The sequence below is a fragment of the Hippocampus bargibanti genome, linkage group LG17, assembly GCF_051943395.1.
Source record: "Hippocampus bargibanti isolate YZ-2025 linkage group LG17, ASM5194339v1, whole genome shotgun sequence".
In the NCBI taxonomy this organism is placed as follows: domain Eukaryota; kingdom Metazoa; phylum Chordata; class Actinopteri; order Syngnathiformes; family Syngnathidae; genus Hippocampus; species Hippocampus bargibanti.
In genome coordinates this window covers 8,543,163-8,559,783 of record NC_142750.1, presented here as the reverse complement: position 1 = coordinate 8,559,783, position 16,621 = coordinate 8,543,163, and the positions used below count along the sequence as shown (strand labels likewise).

The window sequence follows — 16,621 nt, the reverse complement described above, 5'->3', positions numbered from 1 at the left end:
AAATAAGTGACCCATACGGCCAAATAAAAAAATACATGACACATTCATCGTTGCTTTTGATCATTTATTGAAAGTGAGCCCAGCATACACCGAGATGAACGAATTGAATCCCGTGGGCATGGTTGATGTTATTTATCTGTTGTGGATCATGCTGTTTATCGGTACTTCTCAGCGATGGCAAGAGTCAGAGCCGCCAGGAACTTATCCATGCTCACGTGGACCTCCGGGGTGAAAGTCACCGGGAATAGCATGGCCATCACAACAAGAATGCAGTGAGCCAGAAGCTGAGGATGGAAACGACAAGACATTTCAGAGGGTAAAATGTATTGATTAGCTTGGTTGAAAAAATATATATATATATATTGTTGTTAAAGTGCTATATAAATCAATATGTATTGTATTGTATATATTGGACGTGCAGTATTGTATCAAAATAAACAGATCAAGCCTATTGAGTATGTTGGTGTAATTGACTTGAAAAAACAAATTTCCTGCTTATATGATCCTATTCTAATGCGATTTTGTTCTTGATAAACTTTTAAGAAATAAAATGCTCTATGTATAAATGTATTCTTTGCTAATCATCTTTTTGACCAGCCTCCTTGGCAAGAGGTACGCGGGGAATAAGACAATTTCTACCTACAGCTAAATTGATTTAGAAACATTGCATCCGTCTCGCTGCAGCTGCATAGTAAAACGCATTCTTCAGCGGCGGGCAAATGTCATTTGAAAAAAAAAACATCGTAAATCCTCTGTCGTTTATTCTAGTAGGACAATCTTTTATAAAATGAGTCACAGTGTCGTAGGATCAAGGTCTGTCTTTGGTTATCTGCGCTCTTTAACAGGATAAGGTAGCTCTCTATTAGCGACTGTATCCTGTCACTAGAAAGTGACCTGAAGAGTTTTGAAAGGTGCTTATAAATTAAATGTATTATTATGATTATGATTATGATTATTGCTGTATTTATTAGATAACTATAGCTTTCTATCTATTTGAGTTACTTCTGGGTTGAGTGAACGCTGTCGTGTGTGGCTGCCGCTACTCATCCACAGAAAAGCTTATCCCGTGACTGTAAAATGACCTTGACAGTTTTGATTTCGCCAAACCAACCATAATGAGTGTTTAGACTGCGCCCACCTTGAAGTTGGCGGGGTCCACTCTCAAGGTGAAAGCATGCAGCTCGCTGAGGGATGACAGGCCAACGGTCAGGTTATCCATTTTGTCGATGGCATCGCCGATGGCAGCCATGATGACCTTGCCGTGCTTCTTGACCGGAGCAGAGTTGAGGCTCAAATCCTTCCAGTGGGCAAAGTAAGTCTTGGATTGGGGGTACACGTAGAGCAACCTACAAAAGTCGAAAAAGCCAACGTTAAACGAAACCGAGTGTATATTTACGTAGTGCATATTTACCTGGATAGAGCTTCACTGCCGATTATGTCTGACTTGGCAGCAGCATCAGTCCAGAAGGCCTTGACTCTAGCTTTGTCCTTTTTAGTGAGACTCATCTTGGTGCTTCTGCAAAAAGTTTAATGCCACTCTGAGAAGGAAACGGAGCCTTTATATATTGAGTGGCAAAGTGGGCACGGGCACACCCCGATTGGATGGGTGCCTCCTGGATGCCATCCAAACTGTGGAGGCGATCCAAAACACACCCACAGACACCCCCCACACCCCAAAAAAATGACAAGAGGGGAGCAAAAAATTGTATTGTGTGTCATATGAACATGTGTGTGACCGTCAATTCTGGTCTTACTGATGGAACCACTGCACAGTCATCGTTTTTGTATCTGTCAAGCCGACGTTGACGGTCAACAAAGCACGTAGCAAAAGGATGACCTCATTTTGTTTTTCTACTTCTTTCTTTCCTTTCCTCTTCCTTTCATAACTTTGATGCTGTGAAATGTACATTTCTCAACTGCGAGATGAATAAAGGTACATCCATTTGACAGAATTGAGAGGCCGGCACAGGCCCCTTGTGTTTAGCGTGTGGGTTGAAATGGTACTCGGGGCATCTAAGGTCAAAAACATCGACGTCAATGCAGTGGGTTTCATATGAAAACATGTGGCAGACACACGCAGAAGTCTTATCAGCTCATATGCACCGCACTAAAAAAAAGCATATCTGATAAACATTCCCCTCAAGGAGATGCAAAAAAAACATTTTTCACGCACCAATAAATTGAATAAGAGCCGATTCAAATGCTTTTTAATAAACATGTCTTCAAGGGGATTAAAAAAAATAATAAATTGGCTTTTGCTCAGCAACAGAAACGTTTTGAATATCATTTTGAATATCATAACTGAGCCAACTAAATAAATAAGAAAAATGTATCCTGTGACTGTATAGTGACATTGAGAGTTTTGAAAGGTGCTTAGAAATGAAATGTATTATTATTTTCTCCCTTGCAAGTTCACATAACCAAAGCTTTCAAAAAGGCCCCGTAAGGGTAAAATATTTGTTACTGCTCATTAAAATGCACAAATGCTTAGATTGGTTAGATATCATAAGGCCTTAAAGGACAATCGACATCATTTTTTTGTTTCCTAACTGACATCAGAAAAACGTTTTATAGCATCTAAAATACCCAAAACACGCAGGCTGATATTTTTAGTCAAATGCAAAACACCAACAAAAATGAGTTAAAGTGTCCCAAAACTACTTCAAAATGACCTCAGAGATGCAGTTTCAGAAGGTCCCGCCCCCTTGTTTGTGACATAACGCCAGGACGCCTTGTCTTGCTCTAGAATCAAAACAATGGCTTCAGATTCGGAGAAGATGCTTTCTTGTTACTCATCCACTTATGAATATGATTCAAATAGTTCCGAAGAGGAAAGCATAAATGCAATCGATTAACAAAGTCCTCCCGTATCAATTCGAGCCGTCAGGACTCCAATGTAGCGTCCCAGAAAATGCACAAGAGGGCGCCCGAGCTCCATTGGAAAAGGGCTGATTTGTCTGCCGGGAATTTGTGTCAACTAGTATCAAATAGTAGTCTTTGTGCAACACACACGATTCACCATCGCGTTATTGATGTGTTTTCCTTCTAATTTCGCCATCAACACGAATCAACACAAAGTTTTCAGACCAAACAAAGTACCCAAAATGCATTGTGTGTCGCTTTCTCGGTCAGGGGTGTTCCAGACGTGACATCATGTCAGGCATTGTCATCAACTCAAAAACAAAACTTCCTGAATATTCAGCGCAAGTCTTAAAACGTAAAATATAGCTATATGCGGTGGAATCTTTGTAAAACACGCTCAGTGGAAGTCATTTGAAGTGATTTTACAAATTATGTACACAACTTGGTTGTCCTTTAAATAACATTTTAAAAGTAATTTTTTTTATCAGAATAGAGTTGTATTTTCCTAAGTATTAAACAGCATATTACAAAAATTCAAGTTTGTATTTGAAAAACTATTATTTTTACCACATGCATTTGCCAAATTGTTTTTTTTTTAAATCTCATCGTCTTAAACCTTTTTCTCAAACAACAGCATTTTGAAAATAAAAATACTTTTGGCTCTTGGTGAGGGTGGAAACAGTCTTTATTTCCGTGACCTTTCATTCTAAAAAAAAACAAACTAAAAACAGCAGTGTTACATTCAGGTGATGTGCCACAATCGGGGCTTTTTGAATTGTTCTGAAGTTAAGGCAGGACAATTATGAACAATATTTGTTAGTTTTATTTTTTTATATAAACTTCAAATGTTTCAAACGCTCAAATGAGCCCAGTTTGAAATCTACCATTAAATGTGTGTCTCTCTGTGTCTTTGTGTTGTCATATTTATTTAGTTTTTTGTTTTTTTTACTTCAATATGGCGCCGCGAGAGTGGCTACCTTTCCAGCAGCTCCTGTATGTTGTTTTTCTATTTCTTTCTTTCCATTCCTGTTCCTTTCATAACTTTGCTGCTGTGAAAAGTAAATTTCTCCACTGCGAGACGAATAAAGGTACATCCAATCCAATTATAAGATCATACGGAACATGAAAACATTTTGAAAATCAGCCGTGAAAAACATTTTCATTACATGGCAAATGAAACGATCAGTCATGCATTTTTTTGGTACCTCTTATCTTGTAATGCGGATTAGGGGGGGGGACACTTAGTTTGGGTGAGACTCATTTCCTGTCAATGAAAATAAAATGTTGAGAATTAAAAAAAAAGATAATTCAAGCTGTGGTACCCTCTACTGGACATTGTTGCACTGTACATCAAAACTAAACATAACAGGATAAAAAAAAGGCACACTGCCAATGACAAAATGTCTTTAAATGGAGTCTTCAATTAAATCCATTTGGGACTTGTGTAATAAAATAAGACAAAACATGCTAAACTTGTGTGGTGCAACAAAAATGATGTTTTGAAAGTGGAGTTGGAGGTGTAAGGAGTGTGCTAGTGTGTTTGTTGGGCTTCAGTCTTCTCCTTTGTGATGGGGAATTCCAAGGAAGTCCTGAAGAGAGGGGTCGCATCTTCTTTATCCTCCGCGATTGGCTCCTTGCGCTCATCCGCCACCGGCTGTTTATGCTCCTCGGCGATTGGCTCCTCGGACCCTTCCGCGATCGCCTGCCGAGCTACTGGAGCGTGGATCCGCAGCTGTCCATCCTCCATGAGGGAGCAGGACAATCCGGATAGGTCCAAGTGAGGCGAGAGGTGGATCCTCTGCTTGAAGCCCACCCGCGAAGCCGCCGAGGAGGCGAAGGAGGCACGGGAGGAAGGAGAGGAGCAGGAGTGAGCTTCCTGAGCACCCGCTTGCTTGGCGGCCATCACCAGCAGGCTGCGTCCTTCCAATTTGACGCTGATGTCGCCGGGGGCGTAGCCGCGGGCATCAAGGGTCACCAGGAGGTCATCGTGCGGTGACGCTTGCCCGACCTGATCCTGCGTGATTTGATGTTGCGTTTCTTCTTCTTCAGTTTCGTCTTGGTCACCCATTCTGAGGATAGTGGAAAGACACAATATTAGAGATTCAAACTTTCTTTTTGGGGGGTGGGGACACAATGTGATGCGTTTCTTGTCAAGAACGCCTCCAAGTCATCCCCATTTCTCATTTTTCAATCGATGAACGGTGGTTAGATAAGATTAGATGAGCCAGCAAAAACAAAATAGAGGAGCTGCTGTAAAGGAAGCTACTCATGTGGCGCCAACTACAAAAAAAAAACAAATAATTTGACACAACACAAAGGACACAGGCAGTCATTACGCACTTTCTGCACCCTCTTTGTTACATGAAGTAGTTCTAGATTAAAGAAGGAGATGATGAAAGCCTCCTTTTCACCAATGGATCAGAGACGCCATGGTGAAATGTGCAAGTCTGCTACAAGCTAAGTTTTGAAAGCACACACGAAGCTGTAGCATCCATTGACAAAAAGACATTGTCTCACAGTTCCTGTTCCACATACTGTAAATCCGCCTCAATTCCAAGTCGCGACAGTTCCACATACGCATCGGCGCGATGCGCTGACGCTCCTTTCGCCTCATTGACAAAGGGCAGCTTATCATGTGCATGAAGGGGTTCCAATCACGTACCTGAGGAAAGTGGAAGGCATCAAGGATGAATTGAAGAGCCGAGATCCATCCTTGAAGAACGTGTTGGACAGATCGACTTTACGGTTGAGGAGGTCCTGCCGGAGGGAGGAAAGCGGCCACAGGAGCCCTCCTTGACTGAAGAAAGGGTCATCGCCAAAGAGGCTGCTCAGGGTTGCGTGTCGGGACATGAAGTTGACGTTCAGGAGCGGAAACGAACTCAGGCGGACGTCTTGTTGAGCTTCTTCTGGCTCGTGTGGTCTCTCCACGCCTTAATATACTTCCACTATGAACGCTGCCCCCTCCTCCACCCGTCTTCCTTGGTGCTATTTACGGAACATTAGCTCAGGGTTGCTTCCATGTGTCACCGAGGGAAGGGATACCCTGAGAGTCGTCAGATGGCTCAGCAAGGCTCGGGGCGACATCTTGTTTGTGTTTCAACTGAGTCACAACAGGTGTCTTGCCAATATTTCCAGATGACCAAACTCCCCCAGCAACGAGTGAATCTTGGATATTCAGACGAGTCAGAATGTGTCTTGCGATATTGATGTGTCAGGGTTGAATGGTGTGCTGGACATATGTCGGGAATGCGCTTGCAGCGAGCGGGAGAAGGACTTTGGGCTGCCATGGCCGCTTTGGAGCGGACTGTTGTCATCGCGGGGAAACGCTCTGGGGAGATTTAATGTATTCCACTCATTCAAGGCTTAAAACCAGATGTGTCAAACTCCTTTTTGTCATAGGATAGATTTTAGTGACAGATTCCCATGAAAGGGTGTTATTACTGAAACTACATTTTAAAAAGTAAAAATATATATATATTTGTCTCTTGTCTAAGTTACTGTAATGACAGTATCAAACTTATTTCTTCCAAATGACAATTTGGATTTTGGTTGAGGTTTTTGCAAGCACTACAAAATACAATACATACAGGTATTGATTTATATGGTGTTTAACAACAGCTGAAGATGAAACAAAACGCCTAACATGGACAACTATCATATCTTCCTCTTTTCCTTTCGGCTTTTCCCAGCAAATCAGCGTCCTCTATCATATACAGGTACAGAAAATAAAGCAGTCACAAAGATAGCAGAAAACACCAGGGAGTAAAACGAAGATCAAGTCTTAATCATGCTGAGTTCAATGCCAAAGTGAGTTTTGAGGCTGGTTTTAAAAAAATGGGCAGCGAGTGGGCTTGCCGAATGTTCAGTGGCAGGTCATTCCAAGGAGTAAAAAGCTGACATCTGAGATTTTGTTTTGTGGGCTTCATAAAATGATGTGGATAGCCAGATTTGACCACCAGGCCTTGAATTTGATACCAGTGATTGAAACAAATATATTTTCGCCACTCAAACATGATAGGAAACAGGGCAGGAAAAATACTATCCACGTCATTTGGTTGTTTGATTGACAGCTGACTTTTTTATTTTTAATCTGTACATTTTTTTGTTATTCTGTCAAATTTAGAAGACATTTTTCACTTTGCACAAAAGTTGTGTAGTTTAAATCAACCTAAATTCGTGTGCTGTGCTATGTAAATGGAAACTTTCAGATCTTTCTAATCAAATGATAACTTGGGAAAAAATCCTCCTACCCCACTCTCCTCACTCCATTAAGGCTTGAATAGTCATCTTAAACACGCGTGAGTCGAGCAGCTGTCAAGAGTGACTAACAGCTGGCGGCCACAAAGCACAAATTTAGGCAAACATATTTAGGTTACAAGGTCTCATCGCCGCCATCTTGAGGCATTAACTCAGCACATTGGCATCCGGCATGCCAACATTACAAGGAGCGAGCGTCATAAACCTTCACGGCTGTTGGACATTTGGTTAGCACCAAAAGTAGACGCAAGTGTGCCTCGAGGCTAGACGTTTTGGGCGATTTGTTTTCGAGTTATACTTAAGATCTGCCCTTGTATTCATTTATCTATATACGGATCTCACATGACGCAACTCGCTGTTTCGTTACTTCATCACTGTTTTGATACAAGGATTAAAATAAACTCCAATAACAACCACAAAATGCCAGCAGGGGGCAGCATTACCCTACACAAACTTTCATGTTTAATTTCTCAATACAAGAGGGAGATTTATTTGTACAGTACGTATTATGAACGTGTAAAATGTAAATGTGGTCACGTTAATGGTGGCTAATGGATAATTCGTTTGACAATTTAGCAATTCCTTCAATAATACTTATCCTGTGACTGTAAAGTGACCTTGAATTTTGAAAAGTGCCTTTCAATGAAATAAATGTTCTTCTTCTTCTTCTTCTTCTTCTTCTTCTTCTTATTATTATTATTATTATTATTATTATTATTATTATTATTATTATTATTATTATTATTATTATTATTATTATTATTATTATTATTATTATTATTATTATATTTTTCAATGCCAGGAAGGCGAAAAGACGGGCAGGCCAAATAAATGCTCGGCCACTAGATGGCAGCAGTTAGAATAAAGCCGCCATCTTGGCATTCAAACAATAGAGAATTTTGTGTTTTTTTTTTGTAGTTGAAATAGTTTTGTAAATAACATATAAAATAGTCCGCGAGGAAAGTGAGATGATTATACCCATTTCAGGATGAAATATTGTTCATGTACGTTTGTCTCAGTAAAGATTTTTGGACAATAACGTTTGGAGAACAGTTGTCACACACGCAGTTTTTGTGTGTTTTTTTCCCCGGTTTAAAATTCTGCAGTATTCAAATGTTAAAAAACAGTCCAAAGACTTGGGGCTTTTTTTGGTTTGTTTTAATTTTGCATTTATTGATGACAAGCACACAGTAAAGACATGCTGATTGATGTTGCTGCTGCTGTTGGCTGCTGCCTGTTTTCCCGGGAAGGCTGTTTTTATGCCCGTTTATCTGTATTTCTCAGCCAGGGACAGAGACACAGCGGCCAGAAACTTGTCCATGGACACATGCACCTCAGGGGTGAAGTCGATGGGGAACATGAGGGCCAAAACCACGAGAATGCAGTGGGTGAAAATCTGTGAAGAAGAGCATACAAAAGCATGTATTACGTTGCCAACCTCAAATGCTGCGCAATCATTTCATGGTCAGAATATTTTGGGTTGATGCAGCCAATTTATGAATATTCATTTTTGTTCGTTTATTTTATTTTTTGTCGCTCAGGTATTGTTGTTCTAAAAAAAAATGTTTTTTTTTTAAATAAACAAAATCTATATAATTATTATTAATAATAATAATAATAATAATAATAATAATACTAATACTAATAATAATAATAATAATAATAATACATGAATAGAAGGTAGATTAATTAAGTTTGTTGATTACTTGCACAATTTGGCCACGAGGGATCAAGAAGAGGAGCAACGCTAGTCATTGAGTTGTTCGGCATTAAGCTAGGCAAATTATTGTGCTTGTTTGAAATACATACAGCGTCATCCACTTTGTTTGATGTTTAGTTTGACAGTCAACAGTCTATTTGGAGTGGGACTATCAAGCTCAGAGCCCCCAATAACATTTTTTTTAACATTTGAATAACGGCAAACGGCCGCTTGTTGCGAGGTAAAAAGTCCATATCTGCGCATGTGTGGATTTACCTTGAAGTTAGCCGGATCCACTCTCAGGGTGAAAGCGTGCAGCTCACTGAGGGGCAAGAGGCCTCCCTTCAGGTCATCGAGCATGCCCACAGCGCTGCCCACACCATTCATGATGATCCTGCCATGGCGTTTGACTGGCTCAGAGCCGGGGGCCAAGTCCTTCCAGTGGGCAAAGTAGGTCTTGGTCTGAGGGTACACAATGAGCAGCCTGCGGCGAGAAAAAAGAAGCTGTTGAATAAGGACAATGATGGAAGGTGTAAAATTATCCGAGTGTTGAGCCAAGGCTTACCTGGACAGAGCCTGCATGCCGATGTCCTCCACCTTGGGGGCCACTTTCTCCCAGAAGGCCTTGACGGTCGCCTTGTCTTTCTTGGTGAGACTGGTCATCTTTGCAGTTGCTACGACTGTGGTGCTACTAAAGTGCAGCGGGGGGCTTTTTATAAGCAGAGAAGCGCGGCCGCGCCCAGGATGGCCACTGATGAGATAGGCCGCAGCACGCCTACCCAGGAGATAACTCAACATCTGCGCATTGTGTCTCTCAGCGACACCCGTCAGCTTCTACGCCGCGGGGAGGAAATTGAGCAGGAGTAAAAGGTTTCAAAATACACCATTCATTGGGGGTGCGCCTTATACTTCGGTGGGCCTTATACAGCGGAAAATACGGTAGATTTGATGATGCGACAGAAGAATATGCAACCAAACTGCAGTAGTACTTTTTTGTCCCTTCAAATAGGATAAAGTGTATATAAGTAATGTGATTTCTGTGTTCCAATGCAAGTATAATGAAGTGCAGCAACATCTACGCTAGTTCCGTTAGCCCGTGTTGGCATTTGGCTTTTTTTTTTTTTTTTTTTTTTTTTTTTTTTTTTTTTTTTTTTTAGCATTAAGCTAACAGACTTTAATTAAAGATTATAAAAAGTGTGTATGTAGCATGGGGATGGTCTTTTTTTTAGCATCCCCAGCATGACACAACTAAAATCCTCCAGCACCCATTGGAAAGTTAGAGGGGAAAATAGCTCCATCGTGAAATATCCTATACAACATTCATTGGGGGTGCGCTTTATACTCCGGTGCGGCTTATACCCCGGAAACGAAGGTATCCTTCTGTATTCCATTCTAACTAAAAATATTTTTTAAGACCATATAGTAAGTAAAAAACATGGAAAGATGGAATCAGTATTGTCATCATCAAATATTGCCTTCATTGACCACATGCCTGGAGGGTCACTCAAAGACAACGTCGTCCAATTGGGCCAGATTTCAAATCTTAATTCTTACGTCACCTTTTATTTTATTTTCAGATTGCAACCTTCATTCGTGCTTTCTTATCAGCACTGCAGCTGCCAAGGGAGTTGTCGCTAAAGTGACACTGCAAATAATTCCACGCTTTCATTGGAGCCTGCATTCAAAACTACTGCCGTGGTGATCGATAGCATGGTATTCTGCCATATATATATATATATATATATATATATATATATATATATATATATATATATATATATACATATACATATATATATATATATATATATATATATATATATATATATATATATATATATATATATATATATATATATATATATATTTATACTTAGGTCTAGTATAGGTCTATATAGTTCTAATATCACAAATCTTTGGAGGAATTCGTTTGTTGAAACATTTTTCTTTTTAGGTAACTAGTGTATAAGGCGCACCCCAAATGAATGGTGTATTTTCAAACTGTTTCCATATTATGAAGCACACAAGACTAATAAGGGGCACCTTCAATTAATAAGAAAAACATCAAATATAACATATAAATTTTTTTTTTCAAAATATAAGGCACATCACATTAAATAAAGTGTTACAGTAGAGGCTTGGGTTACGGAGCACTTCTACGGGGAATAGAGTCGGTGATTGCTGACAGTCGTTGCGAGACCTGTTGTGGCTCAATATTACTTCACATATAAGGTGCACCTCCGCAAAAGGCGCAGGGTCATCTTTTGAAGAAAATCAAGGCTTTGAGTGCACCTTATACACTGGAAAATACCGCAATTCAAAATATATCTGAGTTCATCTGTCTATGCCAGTGACGTATGATGATGACCAAAAGAATAATGACACGCCGTCTCTTCACATTTCCATGCATCCAACAAAGCATGTAAACTGAGATAACTTCAATACCCATCCACATTGTGACGTTTTTGAAATGTAACGGGAGCATCGTCGCAATAAAGATTGTGTAAGAGCGCATTCACGTATGTTTGCTGACACGCGAATGTGACTCTGCTGACATTAGAGCAATTATCTCAATATCTCCTCCCAAAGGCAAGTCCGATTCTTGAGAACACAGTTTTGCTACGGCTGCAACTCAAGGGCGCGGCGCCTGCAGCGACAGCCCTGTTTTTCGCATTTTGGAGGTAAGCAGGGACTCGTTTTGGGACCTGCTCTAATGAGCAAACAAAAGGAAAAGCATAAGAAAAGCATTTCACGTCAGATTTTTTTATACCACCCTGTGAGGCCTCACGTAGTGCACATATACTGCCGCAGTCATGCACAACAGATATTTCAGGGACAGCTTCAGAGTCGAGACAGAAGTTCAATAGAGGTGCCTACTATTGTGGCCTTTCCTTTTGATCAATCCACCCATACTGGAAAAAAATGGGAATGTGGAGCACCAAGAGAAGTGTTTAGAAACAATACACGTGAGTTCAGATAATATTTTCGCAAACATTTAATAGTATGCAAAAAGAAATCACTCAGGTTGGTTGGGCACCGCTGGCCATGACACACATTTTGCCATCAGAAATATGACGAAACAATGAATAACAACAATGAATAAACCTCCGATAGTCTAAAAAGAGGCTTGAAAAAAAACTCGTTTGACATGCGTCTGGTCTCTGGTGTCTTGCTGTCCATTGAAATACAGTCGTTCAAGCTTTGGGTGAAAAAAAATTGTGATTCAGCACCACATTCTGGTCGCGTCTGGAATTGACCAGATTGAAGGTTCAACTTTCGGAATATGACAGTGTTTCGTAGTTGACACAACGTCGAACATAATTTGGATATCTTTGTGTTGTCATACTTCAACATTACGTATGAAATTTAAACCTACATTATACCAGTAGGGTTCAACCATATTTTTTTCATTTTAATTTTGGAAAGTTTGTTTACACATAGGGTGTTGGGTCTGTACACTCTTATTAGTCAAGAAAACGTTCTGTTGCCAGTATTCGGCCAGTACATTTATCCCTCGCTGCTTTGTTGTTCATTTATCGCGGTTTCAGTACATCTCGGATTTATTTTTCAGTGAAAAAACGTTGAGTTATAAAAAAAAAAGCCAAATGACTCAGAGGTTTTGCACATGGCTGTAGCTTGATTGGTTCCCCGCGCTGACGTCACCCAACGATAACACGATAAGATGTCCACGAAAGTCTCTTCTTTTTATTCTTTCGGCTTTTCCCTTCAAGGGGTCGCCACAGCGACAGTTTGATTTGCATGTTTGTTTTGGCCAAGCTTTTACGTCGTGTGCCCTTCCTGACACAACCCTCTGTATTTATCCAGGCTTGGGACTGGCACAAGAAGACACGGGCTTATGTCCCCTTGTGGCTACAGAACAAGCAACTGAAAATGCTCTGTAAAAGGCTCCCAAACACAAAATGGTCATCGCCACAAAAAAGCGAAACTATACTCACCATTTGACGACAGTGCTCTGATCTTACGTGAAATGCGCATCTCTTTCCCTACATTACATGACAAACAGAACTTCAATGTCCTTTTAGATGCTTCATCTTCCAGTCACAGTATATATCTTGAGTGTTTTATTACAAAATAAAACATTCAGGCACTGTTTGAAAATTTACAATAACAAAATTTGTTTTATAAATATTTCGACAACTTGTAAATATTTAAGAGAATTTCCAGTAAAGTAACCGCCCCTAAAAGGATTTTTTTGAAACACTCACACAAAAAAAACTTTATTAAACAAACAAAATATAAATACACAAAATGTATGTACAATCATATGTACAAATAAAATGTGATATGTGATTGCCAACGATGCATTTCATTTCTTCCTGAGCCTCTTCATGAACGTCACTTCGTCTCTGTTTCTAATTCCGTAGCTGCGGGGAAACAAATCAAAAAAGTAAATATGTTTAAAAAAGTAAAAACAAATGTGAATACAAAATTCCAATATAATATGTAAATTAAGTTGTCATGAACTTACTCTTTCAGTCTCAAGCGGTCGTCTTCCAGTTTTTCTCCCTGAAACACCAAATTATAACTCCTCCAGATATACCTCCTGGAAAAGCAATTTATGAGTATTTTAGATGTTCATATTCTATTATATGAAGTTATTATATCAAGTAATTATATTGATTGTATATGACTGAGTTTGTTTGTTACCAGCTGATGTGCGTCACACCACCTTCTCTCTGCTGCTTCAGCTCAACAAACCTGCGAATAGCTTTCTTCAGGTCGAGCACGCTGGCATCTTGCACGACCACAATGGCTGAAATGCAACGATTTTGAATATTTCCAGTGCCACTAAATACTACGTTGCATTAAATTCTTTTTGTAACAGCATATTATATTTCTATTATATAGGAAACATACAAATACATTCATTTCTTGAAGAAATAAGCATTTGTGTTGAAAAAAATAGTAATCGCATTTCAAGCATAGAATTTAAGTTTTAAAACCTTGAGAAAATATATTTTCAAAGTAAAAAAAGAAATTAATACATCAATCAAATTTTCTGAAAAATATTACAGTGTAACAGAAACATGTCTGTATGACAAAAATAGATTTGAAGCAAAATATTACTGGCACAATTTTTCTAAATATCTTCAAAACAAGAAGTCATGAATAAAATAATTCAAAGAAACATACGCATTATTTCACCATCCGCCTTTAAAACTTTGACGGTCATGGCCTGGCCGTACTCCAGTGCAATCTGAGAATTAATTTCCTCCAAAGTCACCTGCAAAAAAAAAAAAGAAACCCAACCCACCCCATTCCCCTAAATGATTGGTATTGATCAAGATTTTAGTTTGCGTGAGACCTCAAAGTTTGTTTTTTCACACAACTTCACAATGTGTTCTTGAGGGAAAAAAAATGTGTTTGCACCGGCAATCTTGGGTATTTTTCATTTGACATAAATACAACCGACATTTCCTTTTATCTTTTTTAAAACTTATACAGGTCCCTTAAAGGACAACCGCCGTCACTTTTTTGTTTCCTAACTGACATCAGAAAAACGTTTTATAGCATCTAAAATACCCAAAACACGCAGCATGATATTTTTAGTCAAATGCAAAACACCAATAAAAATGGCTTAGAGTGTCTAAAAAGTACTTCAATTTGAAACCGGAAGTAGCCAGTTTCAGAAGGTCCCGCCCCCATGTTCGTGGTGCCAGGGCAAGCCTTGCTCGAGAATCAAAACAATGGCTTCAGATTCGGAGAATATGCTTTCTTGTTACTCATCCATTTATGAATATGATTCAAATAGTTCTGAAGAAGAAATCATACATGTATGCAATCAATTAAATAATTTATTCCGTGTCATTTTGAGGCATCAGGGGTGGGAAATGTCGCACCCAAAAAAAGGCAGAACATGGCAACAAAGCTGTGTAAGGAATTAATCAACCCGTTTCCACAGGCTGATTAATTCCTTACATGGAGCTTTGTCGCCCTCTTCTGCCTCTTTTTGGTCCTACACGACGTTTTCAGACCAAAGTACAGCAAAATGCATTGACGTGATGGAAGGACTGCTACAATGTGTGCTTTTTTTCGGTCAGGGGTGTTCCTTCAGTGACGTAACGTACAGACTCATCACCAACTCAATAACAAGACTTCCGGAATATTCAGCGCGAGTCTTAAAACGTAAAATATAGCTAGATGCGGTGGAATCTTTGTAAAATATGCTCAGTAGAAGTCATTCACAAGTCACAAGTCAAGACATTTTACAAATTATGGACACAACTTGTCCGGAGACGTCGGTTTAAATTGGGGTTTTCAATGAGATTGACCGTCTATTTCATTTTTTAAGACGTAAAATGTTTTAAGACGTAAAACGTATCACTTACGAAAAAAAAACGGTTGCTGATGTAAAAACGAAGACATTTTGGAATTTTAGACCTTAAAAAAATATTTTAAAAAACAAAAAACAAAAATTCATAGTTTCACACAGACACTGACAATAACTGTTGTTATTTATAAATGAGGCCTACATGAACGAACCATACGAGTCGAAAGTTTCACAAAGTTGCACACAAACTGCACAAAAAGCAAACGTACCTGAATGGGTAGATCGCAGAGCAGTGGATCTTGCACGAGACGAGCGAGTCCTTCCTCGAAAATATCCAAAACATCAGCGTGAGTAAACGATTCTGCATCTTCTTCCTCCCCCTCAACAGAGGCAGTAGTCATTTCTGGCATGTTTTGCACGTCTTCTTCCTTCACATGTTGTTTTACGGCGACCTCCTCGCTCGCCTCCTCCATTATAAACTAACGTTGACTCTGATTTATAATTTAGCAGATAGATTAGTTTGGAGGTGCTTATTTCATTTATAATAGTACCGAAGATCTTCGGTAATGGTATAACACACCACACCGGAAATAACAAAAAAAAAAAAAAAAAAAAATATATATATATATATATATATATATATATATATATATATATGTATGTGTGTGTGTGTGTGTGTGTGTGTATGTGATATATACATAACAGATTAATTCAAATTAATCTTTAATTCAAATTAAGATTAATTTGTCTCAAAATGTGTACAATTAAAGAAAAAAATACAAAATAATAAATACCAAATGCAATAAAATGATGTACATTTTAAAATGCATGAAAGAAGCATTTGAATGGATAAATCAAGGAGGGAAAAAAGCAATATGCAATACACAAAGCAATACACAAAAATTATGATTTACATAAAATCAGAGTAAGGTAAAAATAAATCAAATGGTCACATTTTCAAAAACAAAAAAAGTACAGGATAGGTAAATTCTAAAAAATCTGGATTAAATATTCAATACAGTATAACATCCTCATAAGAGCCCATTCTAATTTAAATAAATACAAGATGGAATGTATAGTCACCTATTTAGAAAATTCAAATTGTGAGTTATTTAATGTGCTTCGTCAATGAAAATTAAATAAAAACAATCAATAAAAGAATCCACACTTATCATAATCGAAACAGTGCCGCTCTGCATGCGCTAGGAAAATGAAAAAGACCAACGTAACGGCTTTCTAATCTTCTTACCTTGCTGGATGTGTTTGACCCAGGCAGCCTCTGGAGTTTGGAGTTGACCCACGTCATCTTGCGGCTGTTGTTCGGGTGAGGAATCATCCTTTCTTGCTTTTCAAATGACTTTTATATGCAGCAAACGTGACATAAGAGCCTCTGGTTTTGCTCATCTCCCTGCCGTTAATTAACTTTCCTCGAGTAGATCATCTCCAGGACTCTCAGCTCTGATACAGGTATGTCTTTGTGGTGGTGGGCCGCTGGCTTATTAACACATGCC

General features: G+C 39.0%; 4 protein-coding genes across 4 annotated transcripts; all 4 read right to left on the bottom strand.

Annotated features, from left to right (window-relative positions):
• Positions 1–50: 50 nt before the first annotated feature.
• On the bottom strand, positions 51–1,570 carry LOC148885545 (hemoglobin embryonic subunit alpha-like). The gene is made up of 3 exons (XM_089018824.1): positions 1,412–1,570; positions 1,139–1,346; positions 51–284 (listed from the first exon to the last, which is right to left on the bottom strand). The coding sequence occupies exons 1-3, from the start codon at positions 1,504–1,506 to the stop codon at positions 156–158; spliced, it is 432 nt and encodes a 143-aa protein (XP_088874950.1). The 5' UTR covers positions 1,507–1,570; the 3' UTR covers positions 51–155.
• Positions 1,571–3,682: 2,112 nt separating this feature from the next.
• Positions 3,683–7,402, bottom strand: hspb9 (heat shock protein, alpha-crystallin-related, 9). Its single transcript, XM_089018823.1, has 2 exons — positions 5,525–7,402; positions 3,683–4,931 (listed from the first exon to the last, which is right to left on the bottom strand). Exons 1-2 carry the CDS (start codon positions 5,710–5,712, stop codon positions 4,394–4,396), a joined length of 726 nt encoding a protein of 241 aa, XP_088874949.1. The 5' UTR covers positions 5,713–7,402; the 3' UTR covers positions 3,683–4,393.
• An 859-nt stretch (positions 7,403–8,261) lies between these two features.
• On the bottom strand, positions 8,262–9,542 carry LOC148885543 (hemoglobin embryonic subunit alpha-like). The gene is made up of 3 exons (XM_089019586.1): positions 9,384–9,542; positions 9,095–9,302; positions 8,262–8,515 (listed from the first exon to the last, which is right to left on the bottom strand). The coding sequence occupies exons 1-3, from the start codon at positions 9,479–9,481 to the stop codon at positions 8,387–8,389; spliced, it is 435 nt and encodes a 144-aa protein (XP_088875712.1). The 5' UTR covers positions 9,482–9,542; the 3' UTR covers positions 8,262–8,386.
• Positions 9,543–13,037: 3,495 nt separating this feature from the next.
• Positions 13,038–15,692, bottom strand: snrnp25 (small nuclear ribonucleoprotein 25). Its single transcript, XM_089019587.1, has 5 exons — positions 15,380–15,692; positions 13,973–14,063; positions 13,487–13,592; positions 13,308–13,382; positions 13,038–13,203 (listed from the first exon to the last, which is right to left on the bottom strand). Exons 1-5 carry the CDS (start codon positions 15,581–15,583, stop codon positions 13,146–13,148), a joined length of 534 nt encoding a protein of 177 aa, XP_088875713.1. The 5' UTR covers positions 15,584–15,692; the 3' UTR covers positions 13,038–13,145.
• Between the last annotated feature and the right edge of the window lie 929 nt (positions 15,693–16,621).

Excerpts from the sequence above, each read along its gene's own strand:
- LOC148885545 (XM_089018824.1), bottom strand. The coding sequence starts at position 1,506 with ATGAGTCTCACTAAAAAGGACAAAGCTAGAGTCAAGGCCTTCTGGACT. Across the intron at positions 1,347-1,411 it reads GGCAGTGAAGCTCTATCCAG|GTTGCTCTACGTGTACCCCC; the intron begins GTAAATATGCAC and ends CGACTTTTGTAG. Across the intron at positions 285-1,138 it reads TGGACCCCGCCAACTTCAAG|CTTCTGGCTCACTGCATTCT; the intron begins GTGGGCGCAGTC and ends TTCCATCCTCAG.
- hspb9 (XM_089018823.1), bottom strand. The coding sequence starts at position 5,712 with ATGTCCCGACACGCAACCCTGAGCAGCCTCTTTGGCGATGACCCTTTC. Across the intron at positions 4,932-5,524 it reads ATGCCTTCCACTTTCCTCAG|AATGGGTGACCAAGACGAAA; the intron begins GTACGTGATTGG and ends CACTATCCTCAG.
- LOC148885543 (XM_089019586.1), bottom strand. The coding sequence starts at position 9,481 with ATGACCAGTCTCACCAAGAAAGACAAGGCGACCGTCAAGGCCTTCTGG. Across the intron at positions 9,303-9,383 it reads GGCATGCAGGCTCTGTCCAG|GCTGCTCATTGTGTACCCTC; the intron begins GTAAGCCTTGGC and ends TTCTCGCCGCAG. Across the intron at positions 8,516-9,094 it reads TGGATCCGGCTAACTTCAAG|ATTTTCACCCACTGCATTCT; the intron begins GTAAATCCACAC and ends TCTTCTTCACAG.
- snrnp25 (XM_089019587.1), bottom strand. The coding sequence starts at position 15,583 with ATGGAGGAGGCGAGCGAGGAGGTCGCCGTAAAACAACATGTGAAGGAA. Across the intron at positions 14,064-15,379 it reads TCTGCGATCTACCCATTCAG|GTGACTTTGGAGGAAATTAA; the intron begins GTACGTTTGCTT and ends TTTTTTTTGCAG. Across the intron at positions 13,383-13,486 it reads GGTGTGACGCACATCAGCTG|GAGGTATATCTGGAGGAGTT; the intron begins GTAACAAACAAA and ends TTGCTTTTCCAG.